Source organism: Microtus oregoni, unplaced genomic scaffold (genome assembly GCF_018167655.1).
Source record: "Microtus oregoni isolate MIOR12 unplaced genomic scaffold, Mior012 000000F_ref0000247, whole genome shotgun sequence".
Taxonomy (NCBI): Eukaryota; Metazoa; Chordata; class Mammalia; order Rodentia; family Cricetidae; genus Microtus; species Microtus oregoni.
Window position 1 is genome coordinate 3,206,360 of NW_024543059.1, and position 25,029 is coordinate 3,231,388.

At 50.9% G+C, this 25,029-nt stretch overlaps 1 protein-coding gene across 8 annotated transcripts in view; it reads right to left on the minus strand.

Annotated features, from left to right (window-relative positions):
* Positions 1-2,628: 2,628 nt before the first annotated feature.
* LOC121459150 (teneurin-4) overlaps positions 2,629-25,029 on the minus strand; it is a 667,715-nt gene continuing 645,314 nt past the window's right edge. For all 8 annotated transcript variants that reach the window (XM_041669301.1, XM_041669124.1, XM_041669214.1 and 5 more), the window contains 6 exons: positions 24,229-24,401; positions 20,957-21,192; positions 17,230-17,526; positions 14,209-15,823; positions 10,814-10,956; positions 2,629-8,143 (listed from right to left, as the gene is read on the minus strand). In XM_041669301.1, coding sequence (XP_041525235.1) covers positions 7,385-8,143; positions 10,814-10,956; positions 14,209-15,823; positions 17,230-17,526; positions 20,957-21,192; positions 24,229-24,401 — 3,223 coding nt within the window. In that variant the 3' untranslated portion in view covers positions 2,629-7,384. The remainder of the gene's footprint in view (positions 8,144-10,813; positions 10,957-14,208; positions 15,824-17,229; positions 17,527-20,956; positions 21,193-24,228; positions 24,402-25,029) is intronic.

Genomic DNA, 25,029 nt, shown 5'->3' on the forward strand with positions numbered 1-25,029 from the left:
CATAAGATGAGAATAAAGGGTACCCTCCCTTAAAAAAGAGAAAAAGGAAAAAGAATTCAAGACAGAGCCAGAAGAACACTGAGCTAAGAGTGGGGCCCTTCTAAGCTCGGAGTTCTCTGCAGGGTTGCACTGGCCCTGTCCCTGTGGCTGGCTCCAGGCAGAGGAATGCAGTATAATCTCAGGCAAGCCTGTATCTGCTGATGGGGACCTGAGAGGTCCAGCTCCCGGTGTCTTCAGTGTTTGAAGCCCTTCACTTAGGAAATCTCTTGGTTCCCCAACCTTAGTACTAAGATAAGTAGTTTAGAATGTGGTCTTAGGCGATCCCAGATTCACGTTCTGATTCCACCACTAAACACAAATCGTGAAGCTCCAGCAACATGAGCTCATCTGCAGCACCACCTATCACCGATGGTTGTGGGTTCAGGAAAGATGAGTGTAGGCAGCTCCTGGTCTTGAGGCAATGCCCACTCTGTCTACTGAGACCTCCCCATTAAGACATACTGTTTGTCCCCAGAAGTCAGGGACCCTGGGGCAGACCTTGGGCCTAAGAGTTGAGTGGCACTTGCTCAGTGGGGATTAGCTCCTGTGTGCTTTTGGGGCACAATAGGGTCAGTTAAGTCATGGAGGGGAGAAGTCCAGAGACCCAGGGAAGGCCGTACAAAATCAGAGTTGTGCACACTGATATCTAACTGATATCTATGCACATCTCCTGTGCCCGATGCTGGGGAAAACGGGTGAGTGAAACCAGATGGGGTCCTGTCCACTGCTAACTGAAGGTAGTCTGTCCTGCTCCCCTGGCTGCACGCATTGCTAACCGATGGACATTTGTCAGGACACAGGACTCTACTAGCCTCTCTGGAGAAAGGAATGGAGGCTGTGCATTCATTTCAACAGTCAACACCACAGAGTCTTCGTGAGCGGCCCTAGACATTTCCTCTTAAGGGTACAGAGACCAGAAGTGGGTGGCTCTCCAGGGCAGCTGAGAAAAGAGAGGCTGACCTTAGATAGGTGGGGAGCCGAATTCCTGTTTGGGACACTGAAGATTCTCAGAAGAAGAGACTTAGTCTTGATTGACCCTGGGGGAAGATTTTTCCTAAATGCAACCCCATCTTGAACCTCTGAAGTCAGGCTAACGGGATGTCCTGGGAGAAACTTCTGAGAGAGGGATGAGCTTCAGAAGGATTTACAGAATGGTCTTCAGCTGGATGTGAAGCCTGAGCGTGGAAGCCTGACAGGTGTGATAGTCTGGGGGCTTGGCCGGGTGGTCCGAGTTCTCAGGCCAGCCTGTGGTGTCACACATGAAGGGAGAGTGGCCCAGAGGGCAGAGTGAGGCTGCCCCACTTGGGGCATTTGAAGCGCTACATGCGTTAAGCACCCTGTTGTGTACTATGCTTCAAGGGTAGCATAGCCACTGTTCTCAAAGCAGCAACACCTGGGAACCTGCTGGAACTGCACAGCCTGGGGCTGCACCCCAGGCCTGCTTACTCAGTAATTCAGGGGAAGGCGAGAGGGGCTATATTTTCATAAACTGCAAGACCAAGTTTGAGAAGCATCCGTATAGTGTGAAGAGTGCTAAGCTTCGGACAGTAGCTAAGGTGGGGCGCTGGGTTGGCTGGGCTGGCTGGGGAGAGGGGGCTCCTGGCGTTCTGAGCAGTGTGCTACTTTGCACGACCTTTTCTTTAAGCAATACAAGAACTACCAAGTACCAAGAGGTCTGTGTCACCGCCTCTCATGTAGATGTAAGATCTGGGGCTCAGAGTGATTAAATGACCCACTGAAGACCAGCTCCCGCCGCCAGGGGCCCCCCTTTACACCCATCTGACTCACAGTGGAGGGTCTTCACCATGGATGTCGCCTGCCCCTCTGCGGTGCAGTTCCCATCCGGCCTGGGTGGGAGGAAGAAAGGGGCCTCCAGCTTGATGCTTCGTTTCCCGAGTCCTTGGTGTGGACCAACCCTGAGGCCAGCGGGAGTGGTGTGACATTTCTGGCCTAGAAGGATAGTGGTTCGAATTTTCATAAGGTTTGCCATGTACGCCAGGGAGCAGGGCTTACTAGATAACCTCTTCTTCCCAACCCGCTTTCATCCCTGACTCTCATCCCTGCACACAGTTTAAGTGTGAGGGTGAATGGGCAGAAGGACCCATGAACCGCCATGGGAACTCCGCGAGATTGCAAAGATGACCGCAGGGGAAACACACTCATGGTTAAAGGAGTTTTCACCTTCTAAGTTGCACTAAATGATGATAATCATGTCTCAGCTGAACATGCACCTGTTCATTTGTAGGGTGCAGTGTCCACATGGCAGGTCCTGTGTCTGGTGGTGAACAGGGCCAGGTGTCTTTGAAACCACTGAATGTGGAAACCAGGACAGGACATGGCCTGGGTGGCGAATGGGCTCTACCTGAGGTGAGGGGTTTCTGTAGTAACCTCATCTTTCAGTAAAGTCACCTCGGACTTTCTGTGCCCCTCTGGAAATCTCTGACCATGGCAGGCAGGACCTGCTAGGGACTCCAGAATTATGGTGGGGTTGTCCAGCCCTCCCGGTAACCGCCACCGTCTCCCAACAAAGGCCACCGCACACCTTTAAACACAAAATAGTCTTTTATTTGTCAACGAAGGCTACACGGGATCACTTCTGGTTTTCTTTTTTTATGCTTTCCCCCCCTTTTTCTAGAAGGTATCTACATCTGCATTTATTTACAGCCTTGTTGGTATTTACACAGTCAAGAATACAATGTTAGAAACACAAAAGTGTTGAGAAAAAAAACTTCTCAAAATTAGTTCCAGATCTCAGGAAAACATTTCCACATGGTAAGGCCAGAGTCTCCAGTGTCAGTCATCCAGAGGCAGCTTGCCAGAGCTGCGGGTTCAGAGGTCCTCGGAACAACGGGCACGTTTAGAACAGTGGGGTTCTGGTGGTGAGTGGATCAGAGCTGCCGGGGACCCCCAGACATCTGCGGGTCTGTTTCTGCTGGGACAGCCGAGCCTGCCCATGGGCAGTTATCCCTCAAATGTCTGCCCTTAGGATCAATCACATTTTTCTTAGGGACCAGGAAGTAGCCCAGTCTTGTGCCTTTGGCATTCCCCAGAGGGTAAGAAACACAACACAGGGCCCCGCCAGGGCCTCCCAAATGGAACACGAGGTTCCCCACCCCAAGCCTTCCTGCCTTGGATCTTCCACAACACCGAGACATCTCAGAGCGCACCACTGTTCAGGGCAGTCAAGTACACAAGGCTGGTTTTTGAGAATGAAAAGGTTGGAGAGGTTAAAGTTTCTCTCTGTCACCTGAGCAATGAGTCTTTAAAATGAGTTTGCTGTTCTGGGAAGGCTAAATAAAAAGGCCTTGCACGGCAGAGTGCTTCCCCCCCCCCCCCACATCCTTCACCTCTCACAAAATAGAGACAATGGTTTGGACCTAGCTGGGGATGACATGCCTCACATGGAGGGCTTTTAGTCCTGATGAGGATCCCAGGAGAAAGGAGATGCTGGGTCTTTCAGGGACCTCCCATCCCCAGGATCGGGAGCCACCTCTTAGGCTGGGTGGTCGCTGTGAAGGATGAAGAGAATTCTCATCTTTGTGTGATGGGTGATCGAGTCCCAAAGCCTAGCAACCTGCTGAAATCCAGCAAGCTCATCTTCCCGGGTACAAAACCTGGTGTCACTGCTCTCACCAAGAGGCCACCAGAAATGCCAGGGCTGCAAATGGCAAAGCTACTGGTATTCTAAGATGTCACATTGCAAACCTTGCCTGGAAAGGCAGCAGCTGAGAAGTCACAGCTGAAAGGCTCCTTCTTCTTCCCTTGCTCTGTGCCTAGAAAGCCCTGCCCAGGTAACTCAGCTCTCTTAGGCTTCTCCGTCATCCAAGCCCCGCCCAGTGCCCTCTCTGTTATCTGCAGGCACTTGTCCAGTCTCCATCTCCACTACCTTCCTAGGGTGTCTGTCAGACCTCGTATCCCTCAGGAGAGTCAGGCACCAGCGTGGACCTTGGGCTAATTCTCCACCAGCGATTCTGAGCCCAGTGTCAGAGGCTAAGGTGTGGTTTACCACGGAGTCAATATTGCCTCTGTACCCTCCAGTGATGCTTGTCTGGGAGATGGTTGTAAGGGGGGGGTGGATTTTGGGGTATAGAAGACAAAATTGGGGATTGAGAAAGTCTTGGTTAAGGTCATGGAGGAGGGACTGAGGTTGGTAGCTATGGAGGGTAGAGGAGGCACGGACTACTTGAAACAGATCTTAGAGGTTCAGAAGCTACCACCCTTTAGAATCGCAAGTGTGAACCAGAGAGGAAGACCTGGTCACTCTATCAAGTAGACAGATGTAGTTGGTGCCCAAAAGACAGGTGCTGTCTAGGAAGACATTTAATACTCAGAACCTCCGACATAGGCGAAAGGAGCTGTGGCATAGGCCTCCAAACACACCTGGGAGGTGGAATCCAACTTAAAGGGGCCCAGGCCAGAGTGCCCAGCATAAAGTAGAGGCGTGTGTTTGTCAAGCCTGCTGCTGAATTAATTCCTTTGTAGCTCAGGATGCTTGTTTCCCTTGTAGAAGCTAGGTACTCTTTCTGGGATGGAACCCAGGAAGAATACTGGGTCATTCCTTTGTTTTGTTTTGTTTTTAAAAAGAACCCCCAGTGATTCATCTTGTTTACTGCTCTTCTTTGAGGGAGGAAGGCAGTGGGGGAGGAAGACAGGCTGGATAGGTACAAGGAGATGGTTCCCTTGGGTCACATGCTGTCTCTGGCTTACAAGTAAATGTCCCCAGCAGATCTTAGCCAATGTCAGGCAGCCAGTCTGGGATAGATCAACTAGGCCAACTCACAGGGCAACTCTGCCCAAAGGATCCTTACAGCAAAAGTACATTTTGAGAGGCGTTAAGTCTTTTGGATACGAAAAGAATTGTGGTTTTTCAGGTCAAACTATTTTCTATCCCATCCAAGAACAATCATACCAGTCCCCATTAGCAGCTCACGCTGGGTACAGTGGACCTGAGGGAGCATCGGATCTAACCTGGCAGAGCTCTCATCCAGAGGTAATGAACAACCAGTGGACAGGGCGGGCCGGGACACACTGTGGTGACCAGTGGACAGGGCAGGCCAAGACATACTGTGGTCACCAATGGACAGGGCGGGCCGGGACACACTGTGGTGACCAGTGGACAGGGCAGGCCATGACATACTGTGGTCACCAATGGACAGAGCGGGCCGGGACACACTGTGGTGACCAGTGGACAGGGCAGGCCATGACATACTGTGGTGACCAATGGACAGGGCGGGCCGGGACACACTGTGGTGACCAGTGGACAGGGCAGGCCATGACATACTGTGGTGACCAGTGGACAGGGCGGGCTGGGACACACTGTGGTGACCAGTGGACAGGGCAGGCCCTGACATACTGTGGTCACCAATGGACAGGGCGGGCCGGGACACACTGTGGCAGCAGTGTGGCATTTTTTTTTGAATCAGGAAGAGCACTTAGCGAAACACATCCTCTAATCCCAGTGGGACAAGGTAAGGCGAGATCTCCCCTCCTGGAGAAGCTTTGGGTGCCTCCCTCTGCCAGGCAGAACCCAGACTCCACATGGCTCCGATTCTCATGCAGTAAGAGACCTTCTCGGTTTCATTAACTCATGTCATGTTTCTGAAGACTCCATAAGGCTATAAAGGTGCCATGAGCTTATCAGTCCAACAAGGTTTCCATGGGGAATAGCTTAGACTCAGAATTCATTTTCCACACTTAATGTAAATGTAACCCATAAAAGTCCCATTTTCTAAGAAGCCCAGCTCAAAAGGAAGCATTTGGCTCCCCACTCCCCTGCCCCCATCTCCCAGAGCCTCCTGTGAGTGCTAATGACCATGGGATCCAGGCAGACAGACCACAAAAGGAATTCTCCAGTGAGCTCATACCTCCCCTGGCCTGCTGGCTGCTGCCTCCCTCTGGGCAGCCCCTCAACACTGGCTGTGCCTGTGCCTAGCCTCTTCAAGATGACATGTGCTAGCTATGTGCAGAGGTCTCCACGGGAACAATGCTAGCCTGGCCTTTGGGATCCGCGGGCACCAGCCTTTGGCACCACCATCCCTGATCCCAGTGGGGCTTCAGGACACCGACAAGCCATACCAAACAATCTCTTTCCTCTTATTTAAAACCCAAACCAAAACCAATCCTGGTTGGGGTTCTCTAGTGAAGAAACTCTGCAGAAGGGGTTTCCTGAAATCCAGGCTCTGGGACTCTGGAGCCTCTGGGAATAGACCGTAGAGGGGAGGCAGAAAAGAGGCCAGGAGCCAGCTAGAAGGATCCCTGGCTCATGCCTTTGCTGACTCCTTTCTTTGGCTGACTTTGCATTTCCTATGCATCTTTCCAGGATCAAAGGCCACCGGGCATCTCTTGCCACACTCCTGATTCTCAGTGGCAGCAGCTGAGCACTGGAAGGGACAGGGCTTCCTTGCCTTCCCTGGACTTTGAGGGCTTGCTGCGCGGTGCTGGTTCTTAAGTCTGACTTTGGGAGAGAGGAGGAAGATGAGCGAGGGGCATCGTGGAAGGTCAACCACTCACCGACATCCTGGTGCTCTCGTCTCTTGGGAAGGATGGGGCTCGCAGCCCCAGGATGTTATATCACCAGACTGGGGAGAGAACCTAGGAGACACCTTCTCTGTTTTGTTATGGGGGTGGGGGTGGCACTGACAGCTACACTAGAGACTTGCAAAAGGGAGAGTGGGGGTGTTCATTTAGCATCAAAATACAATGCTGGGGCGGGAGTCTGGGGTGGCCTGGCGAGGTGCTGGCTGAACGACACCATGGACCTTCCCAGAGCATGATGTGGGCCCTCAGGAGATACAAAGCATGGTGGAGAGAAGCTCACCACTTTCTGTGGGAGCCTAACCAAAGTTCCTGAGGTCCCACAAGCCCGTTCCTCTCTGCACCCCTCACTTCCACCCAACTCCAGTCAAAGAAGAAAGGGTTACACATGAGACAAGTTAGCACAGACACTCGTGTCTCACATCACACTGGGTACCTAGGGATGGGTGAGGACACACCCAAGGCGATGTGTACCCCAAAGAGAGGAGAAATGTACCCCAAACAACAGGGAAAATTCCTCAGGGAAAAGGGGAACAAAAGACAATCAAGTCATCATTGTGGTCACACTACAGGAAAAATAACTTCCATTCTTTGCAAAAAAAAAAAATGTGTGAAGGCCAAATTTGTGTTTTTCTTTAAAAAAAAAAAAGTTGCATGAATTAACAATGCAACCATTATCTTTCTGTTTTGTTTTCTGCACTTGTTAAAAAAAAGTTTTTGTTTTTTTTTTTGTTAAGTACAACACAGTCAGGTATACGGACACAGAAGGATAGCTGTCTTTGGCAAGAAGTCCGGGCCTTGGCCCTCTCTGTCACCTTCGGCCCATCTCGCTCTGTCTCATGAAGTGGATATTGTTGGCGCTGTCCGACAGTTCTGGGTACTGCTCGACGGAGGTGACAAAGAAGCCGTCATAGCCCTGCACCCGCCCTGTGTTCAGCACCTGCTGCCTCTCCCCCTCTGTCCAGGCCCGCAGGCCTTCCTCTCCTTCCCGCAGTCTTTGCTGCTCCCGGGCCCAAGCCTGGCGTACAGCTCTCTGCCTGGCCAGCTCCAGCACCCGCGCCTTCTCCTCATCCACGGTTGTCCCGTAGCGGGTGTTCAGGCACAGTGCCCTGTATTGCAGCTGGATGTCAGTGTAGCGTCTAGTCCTGCCACTGAGCATGGTGTTGATCTGGGACACCGTGACGTTGACCCCGTTCTCCAGAGTTCGCCGCCCCCCACTGAGGCCCAGGATGGCCAGGTCGCCTTCCGAAGGTCCTGGTTTCACAAAGTAGTGGGTGTCCACCCCGTCAATGGTGAAGTGAAGGTTCTCTAGATAGTGGGCATTGTTCAAGATGGCCGCAATCCTCCGCCCGTCCTCATTGGCCACGCTGATGATGTCTGTGGTTACGCGGCCATCTTTCAAGGCAAACTTGACCCCCTTGCCAAAGATGGAACCATTGGAGGCAAACTTCTTTGTCTCTGGGGCCTGCTGGCAGCTGGTGATGGTGGAGCCATAAAGCTGGTCAAAGCGTTCTAAGGTAACGAAGGCCTTGAGTTGCTTCTGGACTTCACATTGTACCCCAAGGATAGACTGATGGGGCAGGGTCATGAAAAAGAGAGAGGAAGAGAATAAGATAAGAGGAAAATCAAACTCCTGAGAGCACCAAGAATCAGGGCAAACGGTTATATGGAACCTCCAGGTAGTTTGTCGCATCTGTCTTGATGGTGCTGACCATCAGAATACCCAGCCATCCTTCATCCATTCATTCCCACACCCTTCTATTCTGGGCCAGTTCCGAAGAAGCTGCTCTGGCCAGGTCCCTTTCTGAGCAATGAAGATACAAAATGAACTGGACGTCACTGTTGCCCTCAGAGAACTCACTGTTTCATGGACACAGATGGACATGACAACAATGTTGCGACCACATGTAATGAATGACTGGTGATTTAGAAGACATAATAGCTAATAGATACAGTAATAGTTCTTGATCTTCAAGCTCAAGTTTACCACTCAACACCCTGCTTGAGCCCTCTAGTAGATACTCTTATTGTTTCAAGGTCACTTTTTTTTTGAGACAGAGTAGGGGAGTCAAGGGCAGCTGCAGTGAGAAGCAATCAAGGCTCAGAAGATGCTCAAGCTAATGATGGAGAAGAGAGGGAGAAGGGAGGGTTCCAAGGGGAGGGCCAAGCCCGAGTTAGGACTTAAAGAACGTGGAGGGTGACGTTAGCGGAGGGATAGTAAGAAAGACACGATGTTAGGACAACCAGAAATTGTCTCAGGCCTCTCACTTTGTTCTATTGCTCTGCACCTGCATTGTCCAAATATTTGAGGGACAGTCTCTGTCCCATAGTGCCTCCTCAAGTATCTCTGCATGTGGCTATGTGGGGTCAGGTTGGACCCTGTTGACCTGGGGTACCATCTTAAGGAGCTCAGTGAAACTGTGCTCAGGGCTTCAGGGCTTTATCAGCAACTCAGGGCACAGGCTTTTGAAACAGCCCCATCAGCCTCCCGTTGAAATTAAGTCCTCTTTATAATTAATTGAACCCTGTCTGTGAACAATTATTTCCTAGAGTTTCACAAAAGCCAGAGTGCTCAACAACAAAGATCTTCAATGCTTGCCAAGGGCAGAAATCAATAATTCATTGACAGGCAAGGTTGGCAAACAGGCAGTCAGACAGGGACTCTGGGGAGCACAGAAGGAACCTGGTGGGGGAGGAAGCGCTGTGTGGCTGGAATCAGCCTTGGGGACAGCAGATGCTGGGACATCTGCACGCAGGGGCTGGGGTAGTAAGGTCTGGTACAGGCTAGCACAGAAAGAGGAGGGGCTCTATGGCCAGACAGACAGACACAGGTTCATGTTATCTTCTGTCATTCCCCAGCTGAACATCCTTGGGTAAGCTTTCTCTGAGCCTAGCCTCCTTATTTATAAAATGGGCTCTTTCCATGGGTCAGTTATGGTACCACAGAAGCACCGACAGTGTGCTAGCCTGTATGCTGGGCACTAATTGAGACGTGTAACTTAACCTGCTGTGTTTCATCATCTAGAAAAGGAGTAAGAAAGAAACGGAAAGTTGGACAGAGCAAACCACTTGATCAGACTCATCCACAGGATTGGGAGGCGGCAACTAAGATGAGCCTAAAAGAATTAGTCTAGAACAAGAAACAGGAACATGGTACTGGTGGGCTGGCTCAGTTAGCAGAGCTGACCCCACATGCATGAGGACCTCGGTAGAGAGCTGAGGATGGAGGCGGACATACATCTGTAGCCCCGACACTCGGGACAGAGAGAGGGAGATCATGGTTCTTTTGGTCAGCTTGTCTGAATCTGTGAGCTTCAGATTCAGCAAGGGACACACAAAAACACAATATTTCTGTCCAAAAGGTGACTGTATGTATACACACACACACACACACACACACACACACACACACACACCCCATGTGTGCCAAGGTAGGGGAAGCAGGAGACAGAGGAAAAGGGGAGGGGTTGGAGGGGAGACCAGGAAATTTTCCAAGCCCAGGACCATGCTCTGTGGTATTGCTGCTTCTCCCCAGAGTTTTCTGTCCCTGGACTCGCATCCCCTAGAAGACTTGGCCTACCTACTGATCTACCCCTGCATTCCATGGGTTGCAGTACAGAGCCAGGCACAGACTCTGTTCCTGGTACAGGATTTATGAACGGAGGACGAGTTTGGGACAAGCAATGCATGAAGTGAGAAGCAGGCGAGATGGGACTGTTGTAAAAGGTCTTCCCAGCCTTATAATCCCAAGCCTTTGAAATCTGGTCATAAAAGGAAGATTTTTTTTTCTCTTTCTCTCCTAGAGCCTAGTCATGTCAGACAGGTGACCCAAAGTGGACAAATCTGGGTTTGAATCGTCTCATGCATTAAACCTGGACAATGAGGAGAATAACAGCATGGTGCATTTGTGAGCTAGCTTAAGTAGAGCATCACTCAGTGCAGGTGCAGCAGGTGCTTAGAAAACACCACATCTGCATTCAGCCCTCTCGGCTAGCGCTTCTTCCTGCACGGTGGACAAAGGCTTATTATTTTTTACGGCACTCTGAACTTGGTGGCTCACACAAAACTCCCTTTATGCAGCCTGTGGTGTCCATGAGCTGCTACAGCTGGGTCCCTGGGGCCTGCTTAGCCACGGATTTGCTGTTTTCTGAAAGCTGTCCGGCAGGAACCATGAAGGTGCTACCTCAGTTTCCATCCTGCCCGGAATGGCCTGAGGTGTGGCTGTCATGTGGGGCGTTACCTTGCTGTTGTCCCATTCCTGAGTTTTCATCTGTGTGTGCACGAGCTCGTAGGACGGCTCCATGGCATCGGTGTCTGGTTTGGGATAGCCAGGTATCACGTTGTGTAGCTGGAATCCAAAGGTGAGCAGCCAGCTGTTGACATCTGGGTGGAGAGAAGCAGAAATATGCCTCGTGAGCGAGCGTGAGTGGGAAGTGACTGGTTACAGAGCTGACTGCCACACACACTGGAAAATGATGTCCTAGTCGTAAAAGCAAATGTACGGCTGGTCCCCCTCCCCCCCAGCCATCCCTTTCCCAGGCTTGTGCCCATAATTGTCCTCCGACAGGTAGATCCAGGAGAGAGGAAACCTAGGCAGAACCCACACTCCAGGTAGCTCTTTCCCTCTCTCACGCTCATCTGCTCACCCAGAGGTAGCTGCGGACGGATGACGCTCTCCCTGGCCCATCCTCACCCCCAGCGTCAATAGGAAACCCGTGCAAAGGTCAGTGAGACAGAGAAAGGATTTTCATGGCTGACTTGCAAAGTGGAAACATTCGTGTGTGAAAAAAGCTGCCCCTTCTCTATCCACCCTCTTTGTAGCCATTAGAACCTGGGGGCCATCATGCCTGCAGGCATGAGGTTGGTTAGTGAGAGGATCAAAGAGCTCTCCTGCGGGCTACCTGTCTTATTTCTGACAGCACTAGGAAGTCTCTCAACCTCCCAGGGCCTCAGCCTGCTATTCTCTAAGATGGTTAATCATATTCCTTGGAGTTGAGAGTTATTGATAAGGTATTTCGGTGAGCATTAGGCTCACTGAAGCATGGACTCAGAAACCTGTGATCCCAGGTTGGGGTATACTTCAGCTGGTAGAGTGCTCGCCTAGCCTGCATGAAGTCCTGGGTTCAGTCTCCAGCACTACATAAACTGGTGTCCGTCTTTCCTGCGCCCAAGAGGCAGAGGCGGGAAGAACAGAAGTTGAAGGCCATCCTTGGCTACATAGTGAGTTTGTGGCTAGCCTGGGCTACATGAGATCTATTTAAAAATAAAGCAAAGCAAAACCAAGGATGAAAACAAAAATCCATCCAACTAACCAACCAAATAAAGAACTGCAAAAGCCATGCATGACCTTAGATAGGGGTCGAGGCAGGCTATCATGCGGCAGAAGGCCCACGGTGCTGGCAGATGCTATGTCATCATAGAACCTCCCCTTGAACACTTATGACCCCAAAGGGAGATGAGGACTGGGCCCATAGATCTCTTAAATATGATTAAAATCAGACATGATGAAGGCATGTCATTGAAGCCTAACGAGAAAACCATGGCTTGTCTGGCATCCTTGGAGGTGGAGGTTGTACTCCAGGCAAAGATGGCCACACAAGGAGAGGTGCCTGAGAGGGGGCAGTGAGGACGAAGCAGAGAGGACTTCATAAATGCTGAGGAAGGACTAGAAACGACAGAGCCTGGGGTGGCCGGAGGGAGGTTATCTGAGCCTTGCTGGAGGTAGTCTGTGTTGCAATGCAGCTCAGCCTTCTTCCGGAGGGGGCAGCTGAAGACGCTAAAGCTCTCATCGGAGGGACTCAGAATCCAAACTGACAGGGGGAGAGGTGGACAGGGTTTTGTGGCCAGCTCCAGAGCCGGGTTCTTTTGTTTTCTTTCCAGTGGAGACATATCTCTGTTGAGAGGTCCAGGGATGAGCCTGCCAAGGAGGAAGTGATAGTCCCCACCCACCGCAGCTGCTGAGTGGGAGTGACCTGTGGGGGTCAACAGGCAAGTGTGTTTTTGCAACTTTGTAGCAACCCGTGTTTCTCTCCTGCCTAAGCACCTCACATCTGTTTTTGCCTTTTCTGTTGTTTTCTGTTTTCCCAGGCCCATTAAACCCAGGTTTAAGTTCCCCCTTTATCCTTGCTATGCAGGTCACAGAAGGGTTTCTTAGTGTACAAACAATGAACTTGGAGAGCTTACTTTACTTCTCAGAGACTTCTCCTGGGTCTGCATACTGAAGCAAGAATGGTTTTTACTAAGTCTTAGTAGAAGATAAGGATATCACTTGAAGGTAGCTGTTGTATAGCAGGAGCCTAAAATGTTGGGTTTAATCCACAGTCTCCAGATCAGGTACTCCCTCACAGAGGGCTTTCTGCCTTTGTCTATCCCAAGACCCCCATTTTCTTATTTGCAACAGGGGGCTTGGATGACTTCTCTATGGCCCTTTCCTCATTGAGATTCCAGAAGTCTCTCATTCTATGAGTCTCAGCAGATGGATCTTCGGGAAATTAAAACTAGCAGAACATGGGGAAAGAACATCTCACAAAGCCGTCTTGCTCTAGGCTGAGACTGTGCGTTGGGATTTGTGGTTGCGAGGGACTCTTCTATCCAGAATAGCGCACATTCCCAGGGAAGCAGGGGATGCAGGAGAGGGCTGGGCTTTAATTAGGAGTGATGGAAGATGGGAAGCTTGCTCTCACGCCTTTCAGGAAAACGTCGGAGATCTATTTATTCGCTAGCTTTCCCACCAGGCTTTTCTGAAGCACTGGGAATTGCACTCTGACGACCTGAGGGGCAGGCGTCTCCTTTCCATTGAAATGCTCTGCTTTACCTGTCAGTCCCAGAAGTCACTGCTGCCAGGAGGGAGGGATAAAATGCAAGTGATCTGAATCCCTTTCACGTGGGTGTGACTTTCGTGCTTCACAGAATGTACTTGAGTTCAAAGAAGGCTAAGCATTTGAAGGCTGACCCACAGAGTTCCAAGGCTGGCCTCCCCACAAGTTTGGGTCTTTGCGGGAGGGGAGGGTTAATTTGCCTGTCCTTAACTTCCTCACTCCAGGGGTTTTGGGAAAGACTTGTCCTGATGACCTGTGAGATACACCTGTGGTGGGCATTTTAGGGTTGCCTCCCCAAGACCTAGCTCTACCTTCTTTCTTTGTTGGGAGGGAGAGGGGAGCAGGCACTGATGGAGCAGTGGACCATGTGATCCAGGACGAGCCAATCAGCTCATTCTGTCCTCAACCCCAAAGCGCTCCATTGTCACATGACCCAGTAAGGTCACATGACCTTACTAGACTATAGCTGAGTGTTGGGGTTAAGGTGTGTGCCACCACCGCTTGGCTGAGACATTGGGGTTTTTTGGTAAAACAATTTAGAAAAGTTATAGGTAGGTATACTAAAGAGCTCTTCTCACTACAGAACCTCGTAACCTCCACAAACCGAAGTATATTAGGAAAAGTTAAGAATGTGGTCCTGTCAACTCTGTTTGATGCTGGATCCATTATTTCCAAAGTAGTTTCCAAACTAGTGTTTCTTTAAATAGACTTTGGGGACCAATGCCACTAGAAGCAGTCAGTGTCTCCCGCCACCCCACACCTGCTCTTTACCAGAGCAACGGGGTAGGTCCTGACCTGGGGGTACCCCAGCCCTCACCTGTCATGAAGCACTTGATGTCCTGAGAGTTGCTGATGGGGTTGTTGTTCTTGAACATGTAGAGGTGAAAAGGCACAATGCTGCTGCTACTCAGGCGTTTCCAGAGGTCATGGTCTGGGCTCGTCCAGCGTCCGGCCAGCACATCGTAATCGCGCCGGCCCATGTGGACGAGCTTGGTGAGTGGGTCGTAGAGGCCGCCGTGGTAGCCGATGATGATCTGGAAGTTGGGGTTTGTGTCCATGTAGATCTCCCCGTAGGCTGTGTAGAGGATCTGCTTTATCATCAGGCCGGTTCCACTGAAGACCGCGAGAGGGGTCCCGATGTTGTCGCAGGCGATGTAAAACTCGTCGCCGCTGCTCAGCTCCATGGCGAAGAGGTGTCCTTGCAGGTCGTAGTAGAGGGATGTGATCTCGGAGCTGGAGTGGTTGTAGAGGTGGGTGACCTTGGTGGGGTTGGTCAGGTCCGCGTAGAAGAACTGCAGGTGATGACTGTGGCTGCTCTTGCTGGACACGCGCCGCCCCAGGCCGTCGTAGCGGTACCTGACACTCCAGCCACTGGCCCGGTTGTAGGCTTTGATGAGCAGGCCCGCCGAATTGTATTCGAAGACATCCCCACCCCGCTGCCTCAGGAAGCCGTCCTCATCCACCTTGTACTGCACATCACCCAGCCTCGTGATACGGTCACGGAGGTCGTACCGTAGTGGCGTGAGCCGGGCGCTGTTCCCGGGGCTCAGCAGGTGCAGGTTCCCATTGAGGTCATAGCTGTAGCGCCAGAGAGGCTTGTCGTTGATGGAGACTGTCTGCAGCTGGCCGTCGGCATCGTACTCGTACGAGTAACGGGTGGTGTTGGCGTAGGGTCCCACCTTCAGCTCCTTCTTCACTACCCGCCCCATGTTGTCGTACTGGACGGTCATCCAGTACATGAGGGACCGGAAGATTTCGTACTGTACTTCCTTCATCCTGCCGTAAGCGTCGAAATGCTTGGTGTGGGTCATGACGGCTGTGGTGATGATCTGGTTGATGTCGTAGTAGATGACACCAAACTTCCCAAACTGTTCCGTCTTCCCTGACACATCATCATAGCGGTACAGATCGATGGGCAGTGGGGTCTCGTTGATCACAGCCTGCATGCTGGTCACGCGGAAGCTGTTGTCGTAGTTGTAATCGAAACGGGCGTTGACCATGCCTTCCTCTGTGAACCGGAAGATCTGGCGGTCGATGAGGGGCCCGATCTGACGGTAGCGGATCGTGCAGGTAAAGCCCTCGCTCTGGAGGTTGACGGTCTTCAGCATGCCCGCCGTTTCGTCGTAGGTGAAGCTCACCTTGGTGGTGTCATACAGAGTCTCGGCCAGCTTCGACAGCTTGCCGTACTTGTAGACCACCCTGCGGCCAGTGCCCAGGTAGAAGGTGTGCAGTAGGTGCCCGTCCTCGGTGAAGTCCTGAATGACGGAGGCGTTGCCTTCCGGGGGCTGGTAGATGTTTCTGTAGTAGCCCACCGAGCGGATGGTTTCCAGCGTCTGCCTGGCTACGTTGGGCATGGTCACGGAAGAGAGGCGGTCGTTCTTGTCAAACTCGAAGATGTACTGCCTCTGGCTGTGGAGGTGAAGCACCATGGACTGGGGGGAGAAGACAGTCAGAGATGAAGGGGGTGGTGGAAGGAATGACAACCCAAGTACCCACAACATAGAGGTAAGGAATGAGAGCGAGCAAAGTGGCAGAGCCTTCTTGCATGTGCACCGTGGGATGCTGCCAGCAGTTAGAGAGGCACTGTGGCCGGGCTTTTGCTCAGCCTTTGGCCTTGCAGGGTCCACACAGGCCATTTGCTTTCCTCTTGTGAGCAAGTAGTCTGTTTTTTGTCCAGTATGGATCAGATCACTTCTGCATGCCATGGGGTGCGAGACCGCAATACTCTGCCCTGCAGTATTTGTAACTGCCTTCCCTGACCCAGACTTTTTGACCTCAGTCTTTCTATCCAAGGGAGAAGGAACATTACAACACAGCCTGATGGTCTTAAAGCCTTTGCCTGCTAAGCAACTTCTGAGGCTTCCCTGAGCTTGTAACAAGGTAACAAGTCTACGTCTAACTATCAAATCTACCAGCTGGGTGGTGGCAGCAGATGCCTTCAATCCCAACACTCGGGAGGCAGATCCAGCCTGGTTTATAGACAGAGTTCCAGGAAAACCAGGGCTACACAGAGAAACCCTGTCTTGAAAGACAAATATAAAACAAAACAAGCCCCTCCCCCAAATAAACCAAACGGAAAACCTACCACTCCCTCTTCCCTATATGAGATCAACTTCTGAATTTAGGTAATTTAAAAATTTACCCAAACACATGTAGAATTTATGTCATGTTTTTATTCCTAGTTTCTGGGGGAAGTGAATCCTGACCCAAAGTGGAAGGGATCTGCTAGGCCCGCACCCAGGATTAGCAGCAGGGGATTGAGTTTGCTGTGCCTCTGAGGTGACCTCCAGGCTTGGATATCCAGGATGAGGCTGCACACTGTGTGATGGTTCTGGAAGCAGGAACTGGTCCTGTGTGAGCATCCTCGTGAGCCACTCTAGGAAGGTCCTACATTATCATCCAATATGGTGGGCGGGCCTCCTGTTCTCCATCAGCACGACTTCTGTGTTTTCCTGGCTTAGGACCTTTTCCTCACTGCACTAAACCCGTTTTCCTCCTGGGACCCCCTTTCCCCTTAGAAAATGCACATCTCCCCTTTTGGAAACCTCAACAGTCAGATTCATTCCTCTGAGGTCATCAGGCAAGGCTTGGTAAACTGGGGTACCTAGAAAAGGGGTGATGCTGGCACAGAGGCAGATGTGCACACAGGCAATGAGGAAAGCAGGTGCCCTAGAGAATGCCTTCAGTTGCTCAGCAGGCCAAGACAGGAGGATCCGTGGAGGAGCCCAGGAGTTCAAGCACACCTTGGGTAGCGTAGTGGTACCATCATAAAAAATAAAGCCACAATGATCAGCCTTCTATGTGGCAAGGCCATGGAAGAAGGGAGGCAGACACCCACCTTCTCTAAGTATGTGTAGCTCCACATCTTCCCATCTGCAAAGATCCGGGACGTGATGCGCCCTGCCTGATCATATTCCATCCTCTCAGACATGATGCCCCTTTGGATTCCGGCAATGTGACCCCCAGGGGAGTAGGTCACATTAACCCCATTCAGCCTGCTGCTAGGCGACCAGAGGCTTGGCCTCCCTGCCTGGTCGTACAGGATCCGGAGGGTGAACTTGCGGTGGTCATCGTAGATCTTCTCTGTGCGTGTGACACGGTCAAAGTCCAGAGACAGGAGGTTTCGGTTGTGAACCTGGGAAAGGGACAAGAAAGAGAGGGGCTCTGGGTGTGGGCATGGACGATGTGGCCCTGAGGGCCAACAACTGTGTCGAGTTCCTGAGAAAAGAAGGCAGCACCGGGGGTTGTGGGCATCAAACCTCACTCTGCCATCTGTGAGCTCTTTGAGGTTTCCTTATCTGCACAACAGGAAAAAAAAATGTACTTCTTGGCCTCTTGTAGGAATAAAGACAACATGGGTAATGAGCATACAGCATCTGTGGCTGTAGAAGACACATGATCTTATCATGTGATACATTAATGGGAACTTATTTAAAAGAAGAAGAAGGGGAGGAGGAGGAAGTCAGATCCTTCTTAGCTCCTAAAATCGGAACTGCCAAGTGAGCCCAGCAAATCAACACCTGATCTGTCTGCTATGAGCCAGACGCTGTGCTGTGTTGGATTCCGAGGTCACCGAGCGCAGGGAAGCTGCAGATCTGTGGACTTGACTCTCGCTGGTGCAGTAGATACTTGAAGGCTTTCTGAGCAAGTCCTGGCATTCCTGGGGCCCTCTACTTGCTATGATTTGGGTCTCTCCTGTTTTTGCCCACAGTCAAGGCATCTGTTTCTCCTCAGAGGTGGCTGGGAGGCAGGGGCATTCACACCTCCTGTGTTTTTCTCCTCATAGTTCATTATAGTCGGAACTAGTTCTAACTCTGTTAGAGGACTTTGCTTTTGCCTCCAGGGTCAGGAGCCCCAGCGTAGTCTCCCTGGGGTCTGTGAGGCTGCCGCTAGCTCAGCTTCCTTTGTGAGTCGGAAGTATAGACTTCCATAAAGGAAGCTGCACGTTGGAACTCTGTATGTGTTTGTGTGTTCGAGTTGGGATACACAGGAACCTGGAACTTTCTATTTAGGCTAGGCTGGCTGCCCAGTGAACCTCAGGGGCCTATCCTCTCTGCCTTCCCAGCGCCAGGATTACAAACGGTACCACCATGTCTGTCCCCAAATGTTCACAGGTTCTTCAAAGCTAATGTTTACTGGTGGGGCTAGGGAGGGGTGCTGGCCCAACAGGGCACAGGGGGCACCTTTGCTGTCTCTTCTACTTGTCGTTTAGTAAGTCTGACAAGCAGGAAGACCTAAGGGGCTCAGGTTTTTAGGTCACACGATGTAAAATGCATGAGTGGCTTGAGGAAGTCAAAGGTCGTTTTGGGATCTGTGCATTTAGAAGAGGGTTTGGGTGTAGGCAGGGGTCAGGGTTAAGGTTGGAATTCCAACCTCGAGGAGGAGACCAGCTTTCCTGTGTGACCTTGCCCAAGTACCTTTACTTCTCTGAGTCTCCCGCTAGACTCTAGACTATGAATAAGCACCCGTGGACAAGTAGGTGCATAGAAGGCGCTGGATAAATGGCTATAATTATTTCCACTAAATGACAGCACATGACCATGGTTAGTCCTAGAGGAAGGAGAGATATGTGTGTGTCTTCCCCCAGTCTCCCTGTACAAATGTCAAGGCCCCGAAAATCAGGATTTATAATGATGCCGCGGAGACGGCTGTAGCTGTGAATGGCCTGGTTATAATAAGCTTGCCTTCCCTAGGGTAATCAAACACAATTGCAGAAGCAAAAACTGTGTGGCAGACAATTCCCATGAAAAATCAGAGGCGCCGGAAGCTCATCCCGTGTTCTTTGCAGAGAGGGTACGCGAGAAGAGGGGGCCACACTGCCAACAGCGATGGGCACATTTAAAAAGCATGTTTTGGGAGGTTCTTTTATACCCTCAGGGTTGGTGCCACCTAGACAGCCTCCCCCATACCCGAGGACGCTAGTGGAGAAGGGGATCTGTACCTCTGTGACAAAATTAATAAAACCGAGTTGAACAGTTCATGGGGGGAAGCACCTTGTGTTTCCTGTGCTTGGCAGCGGCGGCAATGAGATTATTTTACATCTTTCTTTATTAAAAACAACCTCCCAGCTGTATAAAAAATGAGCCCCATTATGGAGAGGTACACCCGGCTAACATTCTCATTCCACACACCGCCACTGTGGGTGGCCATTTATTTTGGGAGGCAGCAGAGACGTGGCCACCGGACTAGAGTATCATCTATCTCCGGCTGGGAGAGGGACCAATTAAAAGCCTGGGAAACTTCTGGTCCTGTTCACATGGTAGAGAGGCACTCCTAAGAGCCCTAATCACTGCCCTTTCCTGAGCACCTGGGATCTGCAGCCCTGGGCTAGCTAGGTACCTTGAATGCACCAGCGTCCCACGGCTGCTGAGGATGTTTAGGCTCAGAGCAGTTGCTGGAGGCTACACAAGAGGCCCAGCGGGAATCCAACCTAGGTCAAACTTCCCCTTTGGCTCGCTGCCTCAGAGGTGCATTGAAGGGCTCTTGAGAAAGCAGATGAGTGTTTAGTGAGACCACAGATGGTGTCAGGAACAAAGACAGCCAGGAACTAGTAGGGGGCAGGTTTCCACATTAGCTAGCTAGCCCTTGAGGGTGCAAAGGAAACCTGGCTTTTGTGGCTCTGGGTTTTGCTATTGGATAAGTCACTCCACCATTGCTGCTTCTGACATGGGTCTCTTTCCCAGGATCTACAACACCTAATCACATGAATCTGAAACAGTCACTTGTTTTCTGGACTTTGCCCCACGTTGAAGATGGGAAGGTCTTAGCTTTCTTGGTTGTTGGAATCGAGAGTTCAGTGTTGCTGTGTGGATGTTTCTGTGGTTCACTGCGGCTCAGCAGCTGTCTCCTGAGCACCTGTGTTCAACGAGGTGCTGGGCAGAGAGCCAGGTCCAGGTCACCAGCTGTCCCTTTGTACAGCCCTTGTCTTCTGCTTTGTACTGTGCTTTGCTGCGCAATCTGCTGGGTAAACACTCAACCACTGACCCAAAGCCCCAGGCTCCCTTAGCCCTGGTCTCTTCTTTGTTCCCATGCTAAGGACCCAGCAGACAAGTGCTCAGCTATTGAGTTCCTGCATTGATGCTCTTTGCCCTTTAACCCTTTACATTTTGAAATGGGGGGTGGGGGGTGGGTGGGCAGTAACAACATCCTAGCAATAATGACATAAGCTGCAGAAGTTACTGATCCCTGATGTGTGCTGTGCCAAGCCCTCTGTGAGACACTGTGCATGTCACTTCTGGTCCTTGGAATGGCACGTAAAATAGGTTTTATCTCCCAGGGACTGACACTGGAGCTCTAAGATGACTGACATGCCCACGTTCAGTCCACAGAAGAAAATAAGCTGGAAACTCAGTGTAGGCTCAACCACAAAGTCAGCCATGTTCCCGAACCCATCAAAACCGAAAAGGATGTCCCACAGTCCTTTGTTACATGTGGTTCATGGTCTCAGCTCTCCCTACGGCAGATGAGGAAACTGAGGTTTTGGGGAGAGTCTTAAAAATGGAATTTGCTTCTCTGAACCCCACCCCCCCCACCCACCAGATTGGTGCCTGCAAAATTATGCTCACCCGCAGACGGCGCCCGAAGACTGTGACCTGCCCGCGAGCCTGCTCCTTGCGCTGCCGCCATTCCACCAGGTTGAGGCCATTGTCGATGGGCAGTGTGACGTTCCTCTTGCCCACAGTGGGGTTGACGGTGCCAGCCAGCAGGTGTGGCTCGGTCTGCAGGGCCACTTCCATGCCGTTGGCTAGCAGTAGCCGCAGGGAGCCATCAGCCCCGATGTAGTAGCTGTTCCGGACTTGGTCTGAAGGAGAGGAGAGCAAAGACGCTTAAGATGAGGGAAGGCAGAGGCTGGGACGGGGGTCAAAATGTGCCCCCCGCAACTATAGAAGCAATGCATCACCACTGAGAAAAACTAGGAGACTATGCATAAGCCCACTACTCAAAACCATCGGAAATATTTTGTATATCTGTAGAATTTACAATATTTCCTAATGCATTTACAGAGTCAAATGGTTACTGTGGAGTTTTCCATCATCCAATGCCTCATATCATGCCATTAAATATTTTTAATAAATATTTTTCATAATAACTACAGTCTTCCATTAAATGGCAATACAATTTATTTAATAATACCAGATAGACGTTTAATTTGTTTTAGCTTGCTTTTTTTGTTGTTGTTGTTGTTATTTTCTTTTTGGTTTTTGGAGACCGATTTCTCTGTGATGGGCTTTGGAGCCTATCCTGGAACTTACTCTATAGACCAGGCTGGCCTTGAACTCACAGAGATCCGCCTGCCTCTGCCTCCCGAGTGCTGGGATTAACTGCCCAGCTTGTTTCAGTTTTTCCAACTACTAATAAAACTGTAAGAAAATATATTATCAATTATCACTAAGTGAAAGAAGTCTGACACAAGCGGTCATATATCTTTTTTAGCTGAGAAGTCTTCAAAATATGATAGGTAGCTTTATTGTTATTCTATGTGCTTGGTGAGTATTCAGTGGATTAAATTAGGTATGTCCCAGGCTATGTTAAACCATAAAAACATTGTGCTGGGGATTACAGCAAGACGAATCTCTGGTTAAGATATTTGCTGCTCTTGCAGAGGACTTGGGTTCAATTCCCAACATCCACACAGCAGCTCACAACAGTCTGTAGTTCCAGTTCCAGGGGACCTATCTGGTCCCCTCTTTTGGCTTCCATGGGCACCAGACACGAATGTGTTGCACTTTTATACCTGCAGGCAAAATGCCCATACACATGGAACAAGATCAATCTGTCTTTTTAAAAAGATAGTTTTCATGGGAAGCCCTTGCTGAATCTCCCCGCTAAGGTGACATCCACTCAGGCCTTCCTTCTCTCTTCCCCATTCCATCTTTCCACGCGGTACCGCTTGCAGGGATTCTGCAGTCGGCCTCAATGTTGCTATGCATCGTTCACCGACAATCTGTATTTTGCTTCCATCTGAAGAGTGGGAAAGCCTGTGTCAATTCATCTCGTAAAGCGTCTCCTCGCTGAATGCACATGCGTCCATTACGGTTGACTCTGGATGGACCAGCGTGCGGGGAGGTCCAGCCCACACGCGGTCCTGGTTAGTGTGGGCTGTGCCGGCCCAAGGATGCCACTCATTAGCAGCTCCTTCTCATTATTTCTCGTAGTTCAGACCTGAGATGAGAGTGAAACAGATTTCTGACAAGGAGAGGCTCCTGAGATGGCGGCCAGGCTGAGCATCCGAGTCTGGGACACAGAACAGACGGGCAACCTGCAGGGGTGCCAGGCAGAAAATAGGTACCGCTCGTCCCTGTATTCTAGGGTGTGCTTTTCATGTTCCGATGTTTCTGGAGTTGGGGTTCTAGGCATGTATGCTGGACATTGTATTTTGATTCACCCCCGCCTGAAAAGCTGGGATTAAATGGTGGGACTTTTTTAACCTGAGAAATGTGGCACTTTCGAATTTTAAAAAGTTGCCTAGCCATAAAAATCTTATTAAAGTAGACATAGCAGTGTAAAGTATGCAGACGTAACAGTTCTTGAGGGAAGAAACTCGCCAGAAGGCCCCACATCTTAACAATCATTGTCTTTGCTGTCCTAGGTCGGGCAGGGTTCTTACTGGATGGGGTCTGGGACCTTCTCTTGGCAATAACTCTGCCATAGCACACACCCTGTGATGTGTTCCAACTCCTCACTAAAAGAAAGGAATTCCTGGGCATGATCTCTCTTTCTTTAATGGCTGCTATTTTTCATCCAGCTTTTTGAAAGGGAGAAACTATGTGTGGTAACTAAACCAGTAATGAAAGCAGAAACGTTTGCCTCCTTGTGGTAAATCCAACGGCTTGCTAATCACTGAGTTAATCCAGCAAGTGTCTTCTGAGCAGTACCCTGTGCCTGGCCCATGCTGGTCTCTTTACAAATTCTGTCTGTCGTGTATCTAGGCAACTCTGTGAGGCAGATCTTATAATGCTGCTCCATTTCCAAGATTAAGAAACTGAGGCTCGGGGAAGAAGAGTTGACCCCTCTCCAGTTCATGGCAACGGGAACACGCATTGTGCAGCGGGCACAGGTGCCTCAGGTTCACTCAGGGACTCCACGCTATCCAGAACCCATTCACCATGCCTTTTTTTTCCCCGAAGAAGAAACGTGAGCACTGTGGCACTCAGGTAGCAAAGACGGAGCTAGAACTGAATCTCAGATGCCCAGTGCAAAGCTTCTTTTGCTATTGGATGTTGAGTCGAGGCTTTGGGAGTGCATCAAGCCAGGGGAGGAAGGGGAAGGGCAGCCGGAGCTTTCCTAAGTGACGCTGAATTTTCTTAAATCCAACCAAGTTTCAGTGCGTGGGGGTCCCTACTTCCTTTGGGAACAGTCTAGGTAGGGTAGGGAATTCACAGCAAGACTCCCTCACTGTCATTGACCTGAAGCTGACGTCACAAGCCATATTTGGGACGGTCTGACGGATGCATGGAAGGAAGGGTCTCTTTCCCTCAGAGTGAGTCCTGGCGGAGGCACAGACCTCTCCTGGGCTTCTGGGAGGATCTCTCCGCACCACAGTTAGGTGTGATTACTTGTGTCTTCTGCCTCCCTTGCACTAGCGTGAGGGGAAAAATCTGGGAGCCATTACAAGAGCAGAGGAGGCGGCCAAAGGATTCTCTCCCCTTTGTTCTGAAGATAATAGGACAGGACAATGGACAATCGCCCCCTCCCCCAAGTTTCTGGGAGAGGATTTCCAGGCCTCTGCCTGGCATGCTTGGCAAATGAGAAGGCAGAATGGAGACAAACCAAGAGGGAGTCTTGGTCTTGGTCTTCACCTCTGGGTCTTAAAGGCCTCAGGCCCCGGATGACTTACCTTGCAACAGGGTGTAGAAGGCACCCGAGGCAGACAGGTTGGTGGTTATGGTGACATCATCCTTGCTGGAGGTCTCTACCTGCACGTGCACGGAGCTGTCTGTGTCGCTCCGGAAACTGCTCACCTGGCCAGTTGGAAAGGTCACGTTGGTCAGGCGACCAAAGGTGTCATACCTAGAGACCGAAGGGTTGGCACTTAGTGACGGGCAAGAGGATGGGACGTGTCATGGTTGACCTCAGCTGTCACACTGACCCTAACTTAGAGTCACCTGGGAAGAGGATACGTCAATGAAAAGATTGTCTTGATCAGACTGGCCTGTGACCATGCCTGTGGGAGTGTTTTCTTAAGTGCTAATGGAGCTAGGAGGCCCCAGTCCTCTGTGGGTGGCACCATCCCTAGGCAGGTGGGCATGAGCTGCATAAGAAAGCTCTCTGTGCTAGGCGGAGGGACCCAGCCAGGAAGAAGCATCCCTCAGTGGGCTCTGCTTGAGCTCTTACCTCCAGGTTCCTGCCCTGGCTGCCCTCAGGGATGGGCTGTGACGTGGGTATGTAAAACCAATCAAACCTGTCTCTCTTCCGTGTCAGTGTTGAACACCCGTTGTTGTGATTATCAGAGCAGAATGTGTGCGAGCCATGTTCAGGCAGTGGCTTTGCACGGTCTGCCCTTTCTTTCTGGTCAGATCTACTCCCCAGTCTCCAACTTCTCCTTGTCCAGGGCTTGGCGGGGTTTCCTAGGTGCGACCTCCCCTGCTGCTATCCAGCAGGAAAAGACATCACTTATCTGAATCTTTCTTTCCGGAGC